The 20,933-nt window shown below is 36.2% G+C and overlaps 1 protein-coding gene across 1 annotated transcript in view; it reads right to left on the reverse strand.

Moving 5' to 3' along the window:
* Positions 1–525: 525 nt before the first annotated feature.
* ttc12 (tetratricopeptide repeat domain 12) overlaps positions 526–20,933 on the reverse strand; it is a 38,867-nt gene continuing 18,459 nt past the window's right edge. The window contains exons 13-21 of the mRNA XM_056473884.1: positions 17,124–17,213; positions 16,359–16,422; positions 13,455–13,589; positions 13,117–13,209; positions 12,862–12,930; positions 8,580–8,681; positions 4,254–4,353; positions 3,916–4,141; positions 526–970 (exon numbers count right to left, since the gene is read on the reverse strand). Of these exons, the coding sequence (XP_056329859.1) occupies positions 901–970; positions 3,916–4,141; positions 4,254–4,353; positions 8,580–8,681; positions 12,862–12,930; positions 13,117–13,209; positions 13,455–13,589; positions 16,359–16,422; positions 17,124–17,213 (949 nt within the window). The 3' untranslated portion in view covers positions 526–900. The remainder of the gene's footprint in view (positions 971–3,915; positions 4,142–4,253; positions 4,354–8,579; positions 8,682–12,861; positions 12,931–13,116; positions 13,210–13,454; positions 13,590–16,358; positions 16,423–17,123; positions 17,214–20,933) is intronic.

A 20,933-nucleotide genomic window follows, 5' to 3' on the forward strand; every position in this document is an offset into this window, starting at 1 on the left:
AGTCACAAATTATGAAAGTACAGTTATTATAAGTCAAGAATACTGCATTTGTAGCTGCAGTTATAAACTGCTTAATAATGCTTATTAATGTAGAGTTAATGCTTAACATATAATGAATTCACTAGACGCTAATGCTTAATAAATTATTGATAGTGTGTAGTTATAAAGTGTTACCGTAAAATCTGTTTTTCTTTCTTTTTAATCATTGACTATTTAGTGTAAAAAAATCATACATATTTGGAATGACATTAAGGTCAGTAAATGACAACAGTATGTAAGCCTTTAAGTGACTTTAAGTTTAATAGAAGCTAGCATGAGTGTTAAACTCCTGTGCAGTTTACTGCAGTCTGTTTGTCAAATCCTGTCCAAAATCCTGGATTACACAAACTGACTCACTTCAGCTGAACCCATTTCTATTGTAACAATGTTACTTTTTCTCCTTACATCATCAAATGCTTTCCAAAGCAATCAAGTCTGCCAAGAAGAGAAGGTTTTAACAGTAATTATCTTCAAATGCAGTTGTATTATTCTTTTTATTATTATTATTATTCAGCACATAAAAGTTACCATTAATCCATTTATCAACAAACAGAGAACAAAATGTAATCAAGGCAACACACTTCCCAAGTGAGCCATTTGGGATGAAAAGAAATTGAAACGTTTCGAATATCGTCCCGGGGCAACATGCTCTCTACAACAGCAGATAACAGAGTCACATGTCAATGTGAATTCTCTCTAATTAAAATGAACACAGGAAACAGCTGCATAATCAAGATAGGCCTCAGGCATGACAGTAATTTGTGGCCTCACTTAAGATGAGCATCTTAAGCTGTGGACCAAACAGCATTCATCTGTGTGTGCGTGTGTCCTGAGTTATGGGGTCATTTATTGGGAAGTGGCTCACGTGATCAGTCTCATACAGGAGTGAAGGATTTCTAAACCATGGAGCTCCCTGAGCTTCTCCATGTGCCTGAAAAAAAAAATCAAAACAGAGATTTATCAAAGCAACAGAATTAGGTTCTTTCTCATTTTGACCACACAATGAAACCCAAACAGCCAAATATAAAACCAGCTAAGAATATGAAATGCAAACAAGCGTGAAAACGTTTGCTCTGCATATAAAGTAGGTTCACGGGTTAGGCGTAATATTTTTGGCAGCGTCTGCACCCTCCACTGTTTTCTGTCTAAAGTGTCTTTTTTAGGCTGCACTCTGATCTGCAAGGCTTGAAATCTCACTGTAAAGACTCGTGCTCTGAGCAGCGTTACCTTTGAGAAGTTGAAAGCTCATCAAAGTTGAATGCCATGAGATTCTGACTCCTCTTTGTTGAATTGTCCTTGTTAGATGCTGACTGGGAGTATAAGATGCCTCAGGAACACTTAACTAACAGAGCTGCTATTTTTTTGAGCTTGTGGACACTTCATAAATTAAAGATGAAGGTAAAAACTTGACGGTTCTTTAAATCAATAAAGGTAAATATTTTAAAAGACTCTGTCATCTGTGAAAGTCCTCATTAACAGATGTAAACTAAGGCAGGAATGTGAACTATTTTAAAATGCAATAAACTAACATGTTTGTATTTGAAAAATGGCTGTAACATGATTATATTGATTCATCTGATAATTATCAGAATGATTAACAAATTCATCATTGATTACTAAAGGATTTGTTCAACCACTTAAATTAAATTTAAAAACTTACATTCTGTCAAACTTAAAATTCTTTCATTCACTCACAATTAAATCATTCTTAAAGCATAAATTGTTCCTAAAGGTCCTGTGAAGTGCTTTGAAAGACTCCTTTTTCATCCAATGTTTGACGTAATCTCAACCGAAACATGAAGAGAGGGTGGGATATAGTTTAGCTCCTCCCCTTTTATAAAAATAGCTAATAGCGTTTGTTTTATTACGTCTGAACGGGGCGGGGCATGTCACATACTACAGAGCATTTGATTGGTTATGATTTGATGAGAAACTGATATTTGAGATGATGTGAATAAAATCACTGATCAATTTAGGCGGAAGTGACAAACTATACTAGACTTCCATGTTTATATCAGTTTTATATCTTCTAAACGCAAATTTCTTTTCGTTTTGAAACACACTAGCTTATAGATATCCAAAAAACTAACAATACTGATACTAACATCTAAAAAACATTCATTTAATTTCATGGGACCTTTAATCTTTAGAATATAAATGATGAAATATTTTTTCAAAAATTAATCATTTCAGATTTCTGTTCCTCTGTTAAAGTAATTTGAAATGATAATTTTGGTGTTTATTTGCATTCATACAAAAGTTCATTATGTTTCTCAAATCTGGTTAGCTAAGACAGGTCTTTTTATACAGTAATTAAAGAATATGATCACTGAAACCCACAGAGACCAGCCTTACCTTGGCCAGATTTTCTGGAATCTACTAATAACTTTGATTTAAGCCTCAGTATATAGGTTTAACATAACATATGGTTAGTTTTGGGTACATCTAACAACCAATATTTATTCATTTATTCATTTATTTTCTTTTTGGCTTGGTCCCTTTATTAATCAGGGCTCGCCACAGCGGAATGAGTGGGAAGAATTAAACTACAAATAGGTTGGGTTACCTCCAAGTGGGAGGGACTTCCACCACAAGTAGGTTGGGTTTAGGTAATGTAGGTGGAGCAGATATTAATAAAACACATTACGTTACTGTAAGGCTGGGTTTAGGGTTGGGGTATGTGTAGAAATTCAGAAAGCACAATATTGGACCCTTCCAGTCACAACCCAGTACTGGGAAACACCAACACCATTGCATTCACACCCACACATACACTACGGCCAATTAAGCCTATTCAATTCGTCGGTGCCAATGGCGTAGTGGAAAAGTGCACCGACACATGCACTCCGGTATTCGCGGCGACCCGGGTTCGATTCCCGCCTTGTGGTCCTATGCCGATCCTTCCCCTCTCTCTGCTCCCCACACTTTCCTGTCAATTCTCTCTACTGTCCTGTCCAAATAAAGGTGAAAACCCCTAAAAAATAATTATAAAAAAAAAAAAAAAAAAAAAAAAAAAAGCTTATTCAATTCACCTATAGCGCATGTCTTTGGACTGTGGAGGAAACCGAAGCACCTGGAAGAAACCCACGCCAAAACGGAGAGAACATGCAAACTGACCCAGCCAGGGCTCGAACCAGAAACCTTCTCACTGAGAGGCGACATTGCTATCCACTGCACCACTGTGTCGCCCCCACCAATATTTAGTCACAATAATATATTATTTGTTCCAGAGTTTTGGAGCTCCAAGTTTTATTTGAACTTAATGCTGTGTCTATTGCTGCCTTTTTAAACTCTCTCTCTGTCTCTCTCTCTCTCTCTCTCATTTGGCGGCAGTCTAGTAACTCATACACAGTCATAGGCTATATTACAAAAAATATTGTATTTTCAGGGTAATTACTTCATAAAATATGTTCACAGACAGATAAACTTAATTCTAAAATCTCTATAGAAGCTTTGAATGTAAATATTTTAAAAATACATTGGGTTAAATTAGATTGTCTATTATAAATGGTTATTTAATCTACTGTGAACACTGTTTTGTTGATCATTTTGTTGAGTGACTAGACTTTTAATGGACAGAAATGTTTCATAATTGATCAATAAATATATTTATTTGCATCTTAAACATGAATAAAAGTTCTGTGGGTTTGTTGAGCAAACTTTGAGGTGAACCAACCTTTTAAATCTATATCGGAGGGGTTTTAATTCATTACACATTCAGAAAGCTCATCATTTTGCTGAGGTTAATTATAAGGAGTTATTATCTTTTCACCTTCATGTTTCCCAGAGTATCACTGCTGGGTACACGTACATCAGCATGAATGATATTCAATATAATACAGATGACATTAAAAGGCAAGTCAGACCTAATTATACCTGGGCTCTATTTTGCACAGCTTCCCAAGGGTGATGGCTGCATTCTGCTGAACGGCTGCTCTTTTGGCATCTCCAGCGGCGTGGCGAAGCAGCAATGCCACGCAGTCTGTACCCAGGAGGCAACTGGCAACGCCATCCACTTCTAAGCAGTGGCCCATACACAAAGCTGCATTCCCCACCACCAACTCGTCAATACCGGCCAGGAGATTTCTCAGAGTGTGCAGCCCTGAATGAATAAATGTGTGTAGTGCGCAAATGCACACAAAGTCACTGTAAGGCCACAAAACTTAAGACGCCTTATTGAATCCAATCCTCTCCCTCCCTGCCTCAGAACTCACGTTTGTCAAGCTTAACCAGCTCCTCCCGGGCCTTTGGGATTGAAGCGGTGCAAACTGTCAGGGCTTTAATGGAGTATCTGGAGCTCATCTCTCCCCCTGCCTGACGGGATAGACACACAGGCAAATTTCAGTTAAACCTCTATGATTGAAACCGCAATATAGCTGATGACCAGGCAGCCACAAACTTAACCTTTTAACCCTGTAAAATATGTCAATAATATAATAACAATATTATTATTCAGCATGCATGTTTTTATGCATTACAGTATATCTGATACTTGTTTTGTTTTATATCATCACACAAAAAAATGCATTTTAACGTGTTTATTTTATATCAAGCATTTTCATGGTAATAATTCAAAACACGGGAAATATTAGTTAATGTATTAATTTAGTGACATGAACAAACAATGAACAATACTTTTATTTAAGTACTTATTCATATTTGTTTATGTTAATGAACATACAGTTCCTCACCTGTAACCACTGACTTTCATAGTAGGAAAAACAAATACTATGGAAGTCGGGTTACAGGTGTCCAATATTTTTCTAAATATCTGAATTGTTCTTTTATAATGTTAATTAACTAGCACAGCGTTGGATTTAAATAATGCATTAGTAAATGTTGAAAGCATTGTAAACACAATACACTAGGCATGGGCCAGTATAAGATTCTAACAGTATAATAACCTTTGATAAAAATATCACGGTTTCACAGTATTGTGATTACTGCTCTAAAATATATTCTTTTTAAATGTCTGGGTAAAAAAACAAGAACTTTTTTTTTTGCTTTGAACACAATGGCTGCATCCTGAATCACATACCTCCATACAATATAGTACGCTAAAAGCAGTATGCGAGCCGAGTAGTATGTCCGAATTCATAGAATTCGAAAAACAATATGCGAGAAGTACCCAGATGGCCTACTACTACGCTATCTCATGATGCACCGTGAGAGAATTCATGAATGGGACTTCATGACCTCATGAATGGGAATTCATGAAAGGGAATTCATGTATGTAACGTGATAATGAAAAAATGGCATCCGTAGTACATCCGATTCATACTACGACATTCATACTGTATAGAATGTACTTTTCTATCGGTCAAGTAGTAAATTCAAATTTAAATGCTTTAATTCCTGAGTAGTAGGCGATTTCAGATGCAGCCAATATATTTTATTTTGAGAAACATTTTAAATATTTTGGAGCAGTAAACATGTCAGGGTAAATCATTCAAATGAATCATTGAGCGCTATCTTCTATAGTTTCAAAAACACCAATTTCTATACAATTTAAAATGGCATTTTTGGATATCTTTTATGCTGAAGATACTGTTGTTCCAAAAAACGTTTTTAAAAACTTCTTACATACACCGTAGGAATGGTATAACAAAAAATGTTGGCGGTTTACAGAGCCCCTATTATTTGTTTTCGAAAATGAGCCTCAATGTAGTGTGTAACAGCACTAAGTGAATGAAAACATCCAGCTGAGGTTTAAATCTGAAAGTGCGCTGTGTTTAAAACGATTGATTCTTTAACCAAATAGTCGACTCAGAATCTAATGAATGAATCGAGTTGGGTTTGGATCTTTTGCTTGACGTCAATACGGTACATGACCAAATATGTATTTCCAGATCCGGTAAAATGTTAATGCTCTTTCCATTCAGACACTAGATGGTGATCAATGACAGATGTAGATTTGGCTGTGGGGAATAAAAGGTTCATTTTTGCAACAACACCACAGTATAGCCAACCTAGTGCTGTGTTTGTTCCTGTAATTTTTATGGTGATTGATACAATAACCTACCCTGCAACGTGGGATTCGATGGCTGTTTGCTATTAAAGAAGCAGCAGAGACTACAGCAGCTACGCTAATTATTCTCTTTATTCTCTATTTCCACCTGGGGATACTCTTCCCGAGGCCTTCAGACTATCCAGAGTCACTGATTCGATCCAAGACCAACGATGAGATGATCCCAAGGTTTCCATATCCTGGACCAGGCCGTATCCTGAGCAGCTACTGTGGTGGTCATGGAGGAGTAGAGAACATGAGATTCCTGTGACGCTCCAGAGACAGACAAGTCTTCGCTGAGGCCAGCTTCCAGCCTCCGCCGCTGAGACTGCAGCTCTGCACAAGACGTTTGGCCAGCGGAGAAATTAAAATGGTCGTGCCCAACTGAGTCTGGTTTCTCTCAAGGTGTTTTTTTCTTCACTTTCGCCAATTAGTGAAGTTTTTTTTCCCTCTCCGCTGTTGCCACTAGCTTGCATGGTTCGGGATCTGTAGAGCTGCGCATCGTTGGATTTGCTCTTCAGTGTTTGGACTCCCAGTGGTGATTTTAAACCACACTGAACTGAGGTAAACTGAACTGAACTTAAACACTACAAACTGAACTACACTGTTCCAATTTACTATGACCTTTTATGTGAAGCTGCTTTGACACAATCTACATTGTATAAGTGCTATACAAATAAAGGTGAATTGAATTGAATTATGTATGGGACTTTGTCAGACTTTGACAGAGACTTTGTCAGTAACTGTTACAGTTCATATGGACTAGTTTCTTCTTCCTCTGGATCATAACATGTAAGTGTAATTAAAATTGGTGCCTTGTTTTCTGTAGTTTGCAAAATATGTATTTAATTGTGTGTTATAAGTTGTAATCGCCCCACGCGGCTCGTAATCACATATCTATTATAGATGAGTGCTTGTACACTATCTCTCAGGTTAAATCTGTATGGGGATGTTCACATATGGCGTACAAAATCACACTGAAAACGTAACGCGTGCTTCTTCCTTTATTGATTTAAATGTGTTTCTGAACTCGTGATCCTGCTGTTTGCCTTTGCTATGCCTGCCATCAGCTGTTCCTCACACACACGGCATGGTCAGTTTTCAAAATAGTCCGACTTTTGCCGCTGTGTGGATTAATACTGAATGTGTGTTAGGTTAGGTTTAAGAGTAGAGTATTACGCTGCTGTTTAACTGCATTGCTTTATTGCATTCCTGCATTGGGCTCTCACATACTCTGCGTGCTACTTAGCCGTGTAGTTACACATCTGTTACACATAGCCGTGGTGGGCATTTCTCTCCATCTCGTGCTGAACGGAGTCAACCAATCACAACAGACTGGGTCATCGGACCAATCAGCGCAGATTAGCTTCACGCTAAGGAGGGGTTTGGGAACAAATGAATCGCTGAACGAATCATATAGGAGTCATTGAAATAATTAGGTAAAAATAAATGCTTAATACAAGACAATGAAAGTGTTTTTTGACCTTGCATGCATATCAGCCTGTTGTTGGAGACCCCCAAAACCAAAATATGACCATTTATTATAATGCAAAATAGGGGCTCTTTAAAACCTTGACTTTTCCAAACCACGGAATACCTTGAAAACGGTTATCGTCCCATGCTATAATACAGATGTACTGTGAGTGCTACCTTTTTAATTAATCTGTTTTTCATTATTTTGTTTCCTTTGTGCTGAAACTCCACAAAAATGAAACCAGATACAATCTTAATATCGACATCAAAATATTTGTACAAATGTCTCAAAAGACAAACCAGAAGGTGAATGTTAACCAGGCCTTCATCATAGTTTCGATTTTACCCCATAAAAAAGAACTTATCTTCATACTTTGGATATGCGTGAAAAGTGAATTTGCTACTGATGTGCATAAAACAGCATTTATTTGACATCCAAGACCAAAATCAACTACAACTACACTGTTTGGGTGATCAAAGCCGACTGTATTCACATTTACCCATTGGACACCACACTGTAGGCTAGTGTTATGTAAATTAGCTACACATTTACCTACTGTAGGTCTGTGAAGGAAGTAAGACTACTTCATTACTTCACTACTTCAAGACTCATTTTAGGAAGTATAGAATGAATCAAAAGACAAAAACATTTATCCTGCACTTTGATCTTTGAAACATTGCAGACGTTTAACATTCACAAGCAGCCACATTACACACTAAATGAGAGGCAACATCTGAAAGAAAAAAAAGGATAATTGGGTCACTTTAAACAAGCTGAGGAAGTTTGGGTTCTGGGCTGATTTAGGTCAGTAAAAATTTATAATCCACTGGCTGACACGTTGCTGAATTATACAGTAGTAAAAGAGCAATGTGTCAGCAAAGGTTAAGCTTCCAACTTTCCTCGAACTTTCTCAAATAAAATACCTCCAGTACAAGGCTAAATGTGATTTACTTTAGGGGCATAACCTTATACCGTCTTCCGTACCTCATATCTGATTTAATTAGATTTTATTTGCTTACAAACGTTGTCTTGAATGCTAAAATCCGGTGCAGACTCTACCTTCAGGATCTTCAGCAGCTTCTTCACTACTCCATTCTGCACAGCTTCCCGGGTGGCATCAGAAGACAGCAGGAGGAGAACACTTAGCAAACCAGCAGCTCTCTGAAGACAGCACAACAGCATTTCATACCACGGAATGAATGGAACAATGGCACAAAAATATTAGAATGTACTCTTATGTACTTAAGAGTTGAATTCAGGCTCTTCTTTAGAATATAATGAACAGCCTTGTTTTTAGGAATTTATATACAGTAATTTCATTATTGAACTACACTGTGTCAGTTCTTTTATGTGAAGCTGCTTCGACACAATCTATAAAGTGCTATACAAATAAAGGTGAATTGAATTGAATTGAATTAGTTTGGCTAGCAACATTCTTCTCATTATTAAAATGTATGTTTTTTTCATACAGCTTTGAAATGACATTAATGTGAGTAAAAAAATTCTTTAAATTTTGTGAGGAGCAATAACTTTTTTGCATTTTTTAATTAATATGAAAATATTAAATAATTGTGTATCGTTTATTCCATTTGTTCAAAAGGCTGATTCATTTTAACTACACTGTAAAAAAATCCTGGTTGCTTGCTAATTTTTTAGACTTAATCATACTAGCGTTATGAGTCCATTGAATTTATATTATGTTAAACTGATTCAAAACAGCTTGTGTAACTTATAAAATTAAGTTAGATGATTAACTTAGTTTAATAACTTACAATGAACTAAAAATATATGTTGTCATGATTAACTGATCCTATCATTTTACAGTGTACTCTTAACCATTGATTCAGCCGATTTGTTCAAACTGTGGATACATTCAGAAACAAAACACCACAGAGACAAACAACCCTTCTGCTGTGGCTTTGCAGGAAACGTTTTTGCTTGGCAAACTGAGCAAAATCAGACAATAATGTTTCTAAAGCAAAACTATTAAGAATTTTAACACACCAATCTGTGACATTAAATTGTGATCACGTTTGCACTTGTTGCTACAAAAACAGCCGTTGTGTGATATAAAGCTTGTTGCTCATATGATATCGCTTCACTATATCAAGCTATACAAATATGTCCCATTCTTATATTTGTCTCCATCATGTAGAGAGAGAGTTTTTCTGAAGTGTAATTCTGTACTATTATGTTTCAAAGCTAGTTCCCTGTGGCTCTGAACTAAGCAATTCCAATATGATTTCCAAATATCATTTTTTATAAAGGGTTTTTTTTTTTTTTGCTTTTAGGACATTTCTTTGCTTAAAGATTATAAATTAAAAAATAAAAATAAATAAATATAATAAGTTTCTTGGAATGAGAACAGTTTGTTCTTTACGATTACTATTTGTAATTGGCATTTCAATCTTACATTTAGAGTTTGTTCTTCTTTAATAACTTTAATAACTTTAATAAAACTTTTAATGAAAAACATAAAGTAATTATTTTTATTTATATATATATAGTTTTTATATTATATATATATAATATTTTTTCTTTTTTAAATATTTAACATTTTCACAGTATGTCTGATAATATTTTTTCTTCTGGAGAAAGTATTATTTGTTTTAATTCGGCTAGAATAAAAGCAGTTTTTAATTTTTTAAATACCATTTTAAGGTCAAAATTATTAGCCCCTTTAAGCTATACTTTTTCTCAATAGTCTACAGAACAAACCACTGTTATACAATAACTTGCCTAATTACCCTAACCTTCCTAGTTAACCTAATTAAGCCTTTAAATGTCACTTTAAGATGAATATAAGCATCTTGAAAAATATATAGTCAAATATTATTTACTGTCATCCTGGCAAAGATAAACCAGTTATTAGAAATGAGTTATTAAAACTATTATGTTTAGAAATGTGTTGAAAAAAAATCTCTCTGTTAAACAGAAATTGGGGAAAAAATAAACAGGGGGGGCTAATAATTCTGACTTCAACTGTATGTATGTATTAAGGATAGGAAGCTTTAGGAACCTCACAATCCAATTCCGATTCTGGGAGTCATGATCTGATTCCAAAATATTTCTTGACCTACATTTTTTCTTCAGCTATGTAACTACATCTTTCCAGCTTTATATTTAAACCAGAATTTGAGTTTTGTATGAGAATTGGAATCTATGTATGACAGTATTGCCATCCTAATATTATTTATGTGGTTTATTAACAAAATTATATTAAGGAAGAACAAACAACAAATGTAAGATTGAAATGCCAATCACAAGAAGCAATTTTAAAGAACAAACCAACCCAGGCTCATTCTGAAAATGTAGCTCTGTATAAATTTCTGGAGAGCACCAAGTACGTCCCAGGAGGTAAATTTTTTTTTTTTACAGTTTTTGTTTTCGCGAATCCACCAGATGTCGCTGTGTGCGCTTTCTCAAGTTTGTGAGACATAATCTCAAATTTCTCTCATGAGTGCTATTCACGCCTGCTCTTCTCGTGTAAATCCACCAGAGGCCGCTGTCGGCTGACTGACTGACTGACCCACCCACCAACCCCCTTCACTAAACCCAACTAAAAGCTGCTTTAAACTTCTGCGTCAAGCGCATGCATATACTCCAGCGCAGCCTGCGTGTGGTTGCACTGCTCTCGCTATGGCAGTCACTGACGCGCACCTCTCAAAAAATTTTACTAATCGTTGCAACAACACATAGCGCAAGCTCTGTGATTGGTCAGCTTGGTAGCGCTGATGAGTATGGGTGGGACCAAGAGCCGAGCGAACCCGTTGGAGCGAGTGTTTACAAGTGTCAAGTCCTCCTGTGAAGGATGTCCAGATGGAAAGTTTTGTTTTGTGTTTACCTTATGATTAATGTTGTTGCATATCCGCCGGTTTCCGCCTCAAAATGAGCGAGTTTGAGCTACTTCTATATTAAGGTAGCATTCAGAAAAAACAAAACACCAGCGAAGAAACTCGACACAGAGGAACATAAAACCCACTCCCAGCTAGCGTTTCGGAAGTGCTATTGCAGTGCAACACAAACTGCGCAGAAGTATAAATACGCAACAATGTGCAAGGCAGGCGCCGGGGGTCACACCAATCACTCAACTCAGAAGTATAAACCAGGCTTAGTAGTTTTTTAAAAAGCACCAATTGACCAGCCACTTCCCTAAACCCAACCGACAGTGTTTTGAAAACCAATCCAGAAAAAAAATCTCCCTTATTTTTACCACGTTTTCAGATTTGAACACATTCTCACCCTGTAATTTACTTGTTTATTTAATTTTTTGCCTTTTGTTTTTGTCTTACCTGCTTTCTGGAACCGTTTTTGCCGGACTCAAACCCTGTTCTCATGGTCAACTGCTCTCTGCATCTCAAGTCCGCCAACGTATGCTGCGAGCCACTGGACAAACTGGTAAAGCTGTCCATACGGATGTAAACGGTCAGCTGCTAGTGTGAAAAGGAACGGCATCATTCCGCCCTGTAGCATTCGTCTTAAGGATGAAATGCAGCCATACGTAGCTCTGGCTACATAATTTGAGATTTCCAGAAATGTATATATGGCTGTGTTTTCAATATGAGCCTATGTTGCAACAAACCGTTTTCATTCCAAGAACAGTTTTTTTTTTGTTTGTTTATGACCCTTAAAACAACGAAAGGTCTTAAAAGCAAAACAACAAAAATATTTCTGGAAAAGATATTGGAATTTCTTTTAGTTTAGGAATTTCAGATCACAGAGAACTAGATTTAGAACATAATAGAACAGAAGTACATAGCAGAAAAACCACTCACTACATTACAAAGCCTATATATATACACACACACGTGTATATATATATATATATATATATATATATATATATATATATATATATATATATATATATATATATATATATATAATAAAAATAAAGGACAGCAAAGTTCTCTTTACTCAGTGAAACTGGAGCGATATGAAGCACCAAAGCACCAAAAGCCAAGCAAGCAAACAACTTGGAATCTGATTTGCATAGTCAGAGAAAATAGTCCCCGGGCTACGGCCTAGGGCGGCTACGGTAATAATTATGCAAATGCTTCCGTGCATGCCAAATCCTTCTCTTGGAGATGTAAGGACATCCATCTATTTAAACTCTGAACTTCCATTTTTGATCCTGAGAAGAAGCCATATGTGTAAATATTTTGTAGAGGAGCTCTGGAGAAGATGCCAATATGCAGGGTTCCACAACAACCCACATTCCGCAGGATGAGTATTTGAATAATTAATGGGGAGAAATCTACAGTTCAAACGTTTAGTGGCTCCCAGCATCAGGGGTTGGGTTAAAGCTTGCTTCGGCCTTGGTAAAATGAATTTAACTCACTGTGATGACACCCCCAGAGCAATGGCTCAGCAGACCCAAGCACCTGCTGCTGGCTGGAACAGCAAGCTCCTGTGTTAAAAAAAGAGAGCCAGAAAAAACATTAGCGCCAATTTTCCTTTGGTGTTTTTGACATCATTGCAACATATGGAGAGGAAAGGCAGTAGCAGAACGTATAAAAGTCCCTTCAACTACAAAAATGCTTGACGTGTGGGATGAGCGCTGGCCCAGAGCCTGTCGTGCTACTTCTCGCTTTACCTGGACAACCTGAGAGGGATTTGAGGCTAAGTTGATCATCAAACCCAGGAGGGGATAAAGGACATTTCCACATTCACAGCCCATGCACTGTTCCTGCAACCAAAACAGAGCTTTATCTTGACAGAGCCGGAAATTAAATTCATGTCTTTTTGCAGTTTTAGTGTCTATGGGAAAGGCTTGATTCACAGCTCATGCAACAAGATAGCAAAAAGGAGCTTAGACACAAACCGGCGGAATCAAAATTCACTGTGCAAGACGTCATACATAATTCAGCAATTTTCAAGGACAGTATTTGGGAGCCTGCTGGTGATGTAAAAGGTTATCATCTCCAAGCTTACCATGGCTTGAAGAGAGCATCTCCAAAATTCCTCACGGCCTGCTAGGTTTTTGCTGATGACATCATCCTGGGCTATGGTCCCGATGACAGAAATCACAGAAGCTAACATCTTGTGGTCTGCTGTTGTGATATTTGACTACAAACACAAGGGGAAAACAGTATTGGCCATGTGTATGTTCTGATATAAAGTGGATGGTCATTTAAAAGTTAGTGTCAGTATTTTTTTCAGGAAATGAATCATTTTATTCAGGAAGAATGCATTAAAGGGCACCTATGATGAAAATGATCTTTTGTAGCTGTTTAGACAGAACTGTGTGTAGGTATAGTGAGTCCAGAGTCATACTGAAGTGATAGAAACTCAATAAGTCTTATTCATTGATTCATTTTCTTTTCGGCTTAGTCTCTTTATTAATCAGGGGTCATCACTGCTGAATGAACCGCCAACTTATTCAGCTTATCATTAACGCAACGGATGCCCTTCCAGCTGCAACCAATCACTGGGAAACACCCATGCCCACTCATTCACACACATACACTACGGACAATTTAACCCAACCCAATTCACCTGTACCACGTGTCTTTGGACTTGTGGGGGAAACTGGAGCATCCAGAGGAAACACACGCGAACACGGGGAGAACATACAAACTCCACACAGAAATGCCAACTGACCCAGCCGAGGCTCAAACCAGCGACCTTGCTGTGAGGCGACATCGCTACCCACTCGCCACCGCGCTGCTCATAATAAGTCACTTTTTTACATTTTCTGACGTTAAAAATGGGATCCAAATCCCTCCCATTTTGAGGCCCACCGCAACGTGACGTAGGAGTACGGATTCCTAGCCCACCGAATTGATTGCAGCGTATTAACATGTCTCCATAGTAATGCGTATAATCATATCCACAAGACAGGATGTGTGCAAAGCAACCGGGATTAAAAGATCTCTTCAGCTCTCTGTGTTCAGCAGCACCTCAAGAATGAGCTTTACAAGTTTGTTGCAAACATGCACTAAAACAGTTTCTAAAACAGATTCTAAAACAGTGCATGTTTGTAATAGACAGTCAAATCAATTAATAATTCTTCATTCAATCCCGGTTCACAGACTTAAATCAGGTTTATTTTGTACATTAACATAGCGGATATTCATACAGCAGGGGATATTAACGTGTATCCTTTCACATTTTCTGTGCAAAAATAGTGCAAAGCTAAACGTGTGTGTGTGTGTGTGTGGGTGTGTGTGCGTAAGCGTGAACTTTATAACGACATTGTGTATGACTCATTGTTGCAGAAAGGCTTGAATGAACTCCACAGCAACTACATCAAATAACCATTGGGAAAGTTCTTACTGTAGTAAGGGAGATCTGTTTCATTCTTGTCTGTCACTGTGCTGCTTATGTGTGAGACGCAGCAGCAGAAGCTACGCCCATCATAGCAATAGTGAGCCATTTCTTTGGCTCTGACTCACATGTGTGAACGGTGGCCAGGGGGGCATTAAAGTCACAGGCAACAAAAACAGCTACAAAGTCAAAACAGCTCAAATTTCCAGTATACACAAAGGTATAATAAACAATCTTTGTGCAGCGCCATTGATGCGATCCAAGACCTGTGAAGAAATGATGCCAAGGTATCCATAATGCTAGACCCTGCCATATCCTGAGCTGATGCTGCGGTGGTCATGGAGGAGCGGACAGCATGAGACTGATTCCTGAGAAACGAGTCTCCGCATTGATTCCGTGGGCCAGCCTGAACACCCGCCGGTGACCTACTCACACCTGCAGCTTCTCCACGATTGACGTCCAGCGTTCTGCAGCCTCCGGCGCCTAGACTGCAGCTCTGCACAGGAAGTTTGGCCATAAAAGAAATGGTTGTGCCCAAGAGAGCCTGCTTTCTCTCGAGGTTTTTTTTTCCTTCACTTTGTCAATTGGTGAAGTTTGTTCCTACACTGAACTTAAACTCTGAAAATTAGACTGACACATTTCCAATTTACTAGAACGTCTATGTTAAGCTGCTTTGACACAATCTACATTGTAAAAGCGCTTTAGAAATAAAAATGAATTGAAGCTGATGGGTGTTTTGAGCTGAAACTTTAGACACATTCTGGAGACACAAAAACTCGTCTTAAATCTTGAAAAAGGGATGAAATAGGTGCTCTTTACATTCTTCAAAAGTGACAGATAAAATATGTAATTTCTGACTCAAATAGGTGCTCAATTGATTCTAAAATAGTTCTTGACCATCAAATTAGCATTTCAAAATAATATCTGAAGGATCATGTGATACAGAAGACCGGAGAAATGGGTGCAAAAATCAACTTTGCAATTGCAAAAATAAATGACATTTTTTTGGCAATATATTAAAATAAAAAACTGTTAGTTTTACTAAACTATATTTGATCAAGTAAATGCAGTTGTTTAAAAAATATAATGTAATTAGTAATACATAAATATAACCTATGAACAATAATAAATGATAACAGAAGGATTTTTATAAATGATCATTATGAAAGACAATATTCTGTACAACCCATACTTAAAATGATAATTCTCTCTCAACTCATACTTAAAATGATAATTCTGCCATTATTACTTTACCTCATATAGTTCGAAACCCTTTTACAAAACTTCTCATCTTCAAATATAATCAAATGTAGTTTTTTTTTGTGTGTTCTGATTCAAGTGTATTTGTTTTTGAAACTCTTTTTATGAACATTATGAACAATTAGAGTTTTGGGTAAAGAGACAATCAACAAAGAAACATCAAATTGCTCATATTTGATTAAAACTATCTTTATATATGTGGGTTTGGAACGGCATGAGGGTGAGTAAATGATGATAAATTAATCACTTCGGAACGAACCCTTTAAAGAGGTTTAAAGAGACTATGAATGATGTTTCATAATACATCACCAGCAGATCTTCAAGAGGAAGGGCAAAAATGGCTGTGAAGTTCTCCCTCGACTGAATCTGAAATCTGACAAACAACAATAAAAATAATTAATTAAAGAAATCAGCGACATAACACAAATAAAAACCCAACAGACTCAGATAACCCTCATGAAGCAGTGCACTAACAGCCACAGGGGCAATAGATAAAAACACTGTTATAATGTAGTGCGCGCTGATCCAAGCAGATCTATGTTTTCAAATCTCACGTTACTGACGCCCCGCGTACAACACAAGACAAGACCAATAAGCCTAACCATCCTTATCTGGAAACAAGAGAGCGGCTTGAATTATCTAAACGCTCTTCATTGACTATCTATCAAATTGTTACGCCGTTCTCATTTCCTTTTGTGCATGAAGCGGCTGTTTAATTCCAGCTCCTGGTCAACACCAGCACCTTTCTCTATCTGCAAGCTGCTGAATGACTAGAAGCGGAGAGAGTCTGATCCCTCTCGCTGAGATAAATGGAAGGATTTGCGAATGTGATGGATTGTTTTGTCTTAAACCTGTTCACTTTGTGTACTCCAGAGACCGAATGAATTTGAATGCGTCTCGATTTAATACGTGCGACTATGATGTATGGGAATCTAATGGTCTCTCGAGTGGGTCGTGCCCACGATTGCAGAAAAAAACAGTCAGTTTCGCAGTCTCTGTGCTGGGCATTCATCAGCTTCACTTGAAAACAGGGCATGGGATTTGGTGTTGGCACATGTATTGATTGTTGCATACTTCTTTTCTGAAGCCAAATTCTCCAGGAGTGTCAGCGGCGATGTGGAGCTCGTATTGCGGCACACACAGATCATCAGGTTCTCGGCCATTCTACAGGGGACAGAATGCATTCATTATAGGCTCATTAAAAAAACTTTAATAAAACATGCTATAACAGTAGGAGGCCTTCTGCATGCAGGCTAATGAGATGAATCATAGATATCGCAGGAACACCATACTTAAATCTGTCTCATGCTCTGCTCTGTAAACAGCATTTCTGAGATGAAACTGACATTCAAATCAACTGAAATAAAGAATTAAAAATATGTTAAAGGCAATTTGTTTATTTTTTATTTATACACAAGTAAACAAATAAATTATGCCATTTAACCCATACTGTATATTATGTTGAGAGGCAATTTATAACACAACGGAGTTGGGTAACTATATATACATATATACACATATATATATATATATATATATATATACACATATATATATATATATATATATATATATATATATACACATATATATATATATATATGTGTATATATATATATATATATATATATATATATATATATATATATATATATATATATATATATATATATATATATATATATATATATATATATACATATATATATATATATATATATATATATATATATATATATATATATATATATATATATATATATATATATATATATATATATATATATACACATATATATATATATATATATATATATATATATATATATATATACATACATACTTTTTTTTGTGCCAATTTCTTATGTGCAGAGTTTGGCTTGTGGCACTATAATTATAACAATGATGTTTGTGGGTCAATTTAACACAATTCTGTTGTTAATTAAGCTGCAAGCAAAATATTATTTTTAATGTTTGGTTCTTAACTAGCCTCTAGGGCTATTAAATACAGCCAAAGACAAATTTATTAGCCCTGTTTTAACGTTACAGTTTTAATGACTAAAAAATGATAATTAATAATAAGTAATTGCTTTCATATTTGCCATAATGATTTTAAATTTGAATACAGTTTTTATATTTTAAGTAAAATAATCTGGTTTTTGCTTTAAACTATATATGTATATTTGGACTAGAAACAAGACAAAATATTTTTAAAAGTAATCAATCAAATTTTTTAATAATTTGATTGATGATTGATGCTTGTGCAGCCCTAGTTTAGGTTTTAAATGTGCACAATAATTATTTGCATTACTATGTTGAATATTTAGCCCTCATATTAACAAATACACCCTATATTCCAAAACAAAAACAAATATGAGAACTTTGTATTTAATATAAAATGAAAATCTTTACTTTAAAGGGGTGGTCCACTACGATTTCATATTTTAAACCTTAGTTGATGTCTAATGAAGCTGTGTGAACAAACAACCAACAAACGAACGAACAAACAATCTCTGAAAGTAATACGCTCAAAGTTCAATGCAAAGGGAGACATTGGCTTTTACAGAGCTGGCTTAGAAAAGCCTACGACAAATGAAGTTTGGGGACTACAAAAAAATACATCCGGGTTAGTGAGATTACAAATGCTTCAAGTTACGATCATTCACCATGTGCACACACCCTGCTCAGCGAAGGGACATGGCTAGAGCCGATGTAATGTTATAGCAGCAACGGAGCTTGTTGTTTCTGTATTTTGGCTTCTAAAGAACATGACATAAAGAGGAAAATGCTTACAATTTAATTCTAATTATGTTCCAGAAAATTATAAAAAAGATAAAGCTAGTATTTGACAAAGGACAGCTTTCAGAGTCTCTCCCAGTTCAGTGCTGGATTCAGCTAAAAACTTCTCAAAGTAGGAGCAGCTCCAACCATAATAGCGGAAGCTGTGGATTGTGAGCCACAACCTGTAAGTATTTTTATTTGATAAAACTGATCTATTACATGCATAGTGTCTAGCGTTAACGGTATGTTGTAGTAAGGAAGTAAACAAAGATGCAAACAATGGGAAATGCTGTTTAGTATCGTTAAATATTTAGTTACAAATTCATATTTATCCGTCAAACCACTGTAAACGCCCACAATTTTCACCAGTACTGCAGTGTCTCTCTATGCAGTTGCTTTGAGACAACGTAAAGTAAGAAAAGCATACTTTGCATTGTGATTATTTCATTTCGGTTACCCAAATATTGATAGACACCCCAAACAACAACAAATAGTGCTATTCAAGTTTTGTTAAACTATTCATATCGCAATATTTATTGCAGAAAATATCAGATTTTTCCAATATTTTGCAACCCTAACCAAAACAATGAATATTTTACATCTACACCCAACTTTAATATTCATCTAAAATTATCGTAAATATTTCTCAGCTATGTGGCATATAGGTGGTTGCTAGGTGGTTGCTAGGGTGTTCTGAGTGGTTGCTATGCGGTTGCTAAGGCGTTGCTAGGTGCTTGCTAAGATGTTGCTAGACGGTTGCTAAGGTGTTGCTAGGGTGTTGCTAGGTGTTTGCTAAGATGTTGCTAAGGCATTGCTAGGTGGTTGCTAAGGTGTAGCTAGGCGGTTGCCATAAGCAAGCATGTTGTTAGCATGGTTCTAGTATGAATTAGCATGTTGCTATATATATATATATATATATATAGATTATTATCATTGTGATTATTTCATATACATACAGCAGTCTGAAGTGCGTCAAACGCACAAAATGCTCAATTCGGGCCACAGGATGTCTAATCCCATCTTTGCATTGACTTCACATGTAAATCACTCGTGCTTTACCCACGTCTGCTTACTTGCTTACTTACTCATGTAATGTAATGATTGTGAGGGCGCAGGTGAGATGTCATTTTTCGCGATACACTCAAATACATCACGTGCGCTGCGTATGCAACATTTTTACGCCATTAAAAACAAGTAATTGCAAACCGAAATTCATATAATTTGATTATATGGTTTAGAGTTGGATGTTTTAAGAGATTACTTTAGCTTTTTGCGATTATTTTGTGTTTAATTAAGAATTTTGCAGGATCGCAAAAATTTGTGAAATTTGCGAAATTTGGTCTGATATTTGAACGTTTCATATTACTTGCACATGCTTTTAACCTGAATATATATGACACTTGTCAGATTTTATTTTAGAGAGCAGGCATGAGGTTCAGCTGTGTCCTTTTCTGTCTGATTCAGGCACAAACTGATATGGCTAAAAGCTACTGTAGTGCAAAAGTGTGTGCTGTTATAGTGACACTTTTCCTGGTGACGTGAAGCAGATCCACCAATCACAGCACATTATGTTAGCTGACCAATCAGAGCCACTTGAGGGCAGGCCTTTCGAAGGAACTAGGAAATACGACAGTCGTTTTCATGTTAGCCGAGTAGCTGTATATAATCAAAGATATACTGTATGAAAAAATAACGTGATTTTTTACAATTGAAGCTTGAGCACACATAGTTTTGCATCTTATAAACACAACCAAGCCTTAAAAATACACTTTGGAGCAACCCTTTAAACTACTGACAGATAATTTTGCTTGTTTTAAGGAAAATTGTTTTGCTTTTTTCTTCTAAAGTTGAAAACAAAACAATATTTTTACTCGATCTAAGAAAGTTTTGAAATTTGGACTAGAAATGAGACAACGTAAAGTAAGAAAAGCATTCTTTGCATTGTGATTATTTCATTTCGGTTACCCAAATATTGATAGACTCCCCAAACAACAACAAATAGTGCTATTCAAGTTTTGTTAAACTATTCATATCGCAATATTTATTGCAGAAAATATCAGATTTTTCCAATATTTTGCAACCCTAACCAAAACAATGAATATT

This window comes from Danio aesculapii, chromosome 15 (genome assembly GCF_903798145.1).
Source record: "Danio aesculapii chromosome 15, fDanAes4.1, whole genome shotgun sequence".
Lineage (NCBI taxonomy): Eukaryota > Metazoa > Chordata > Actinopteri > Cypriniformes > Danionidae > Danio > Danio aesculapii.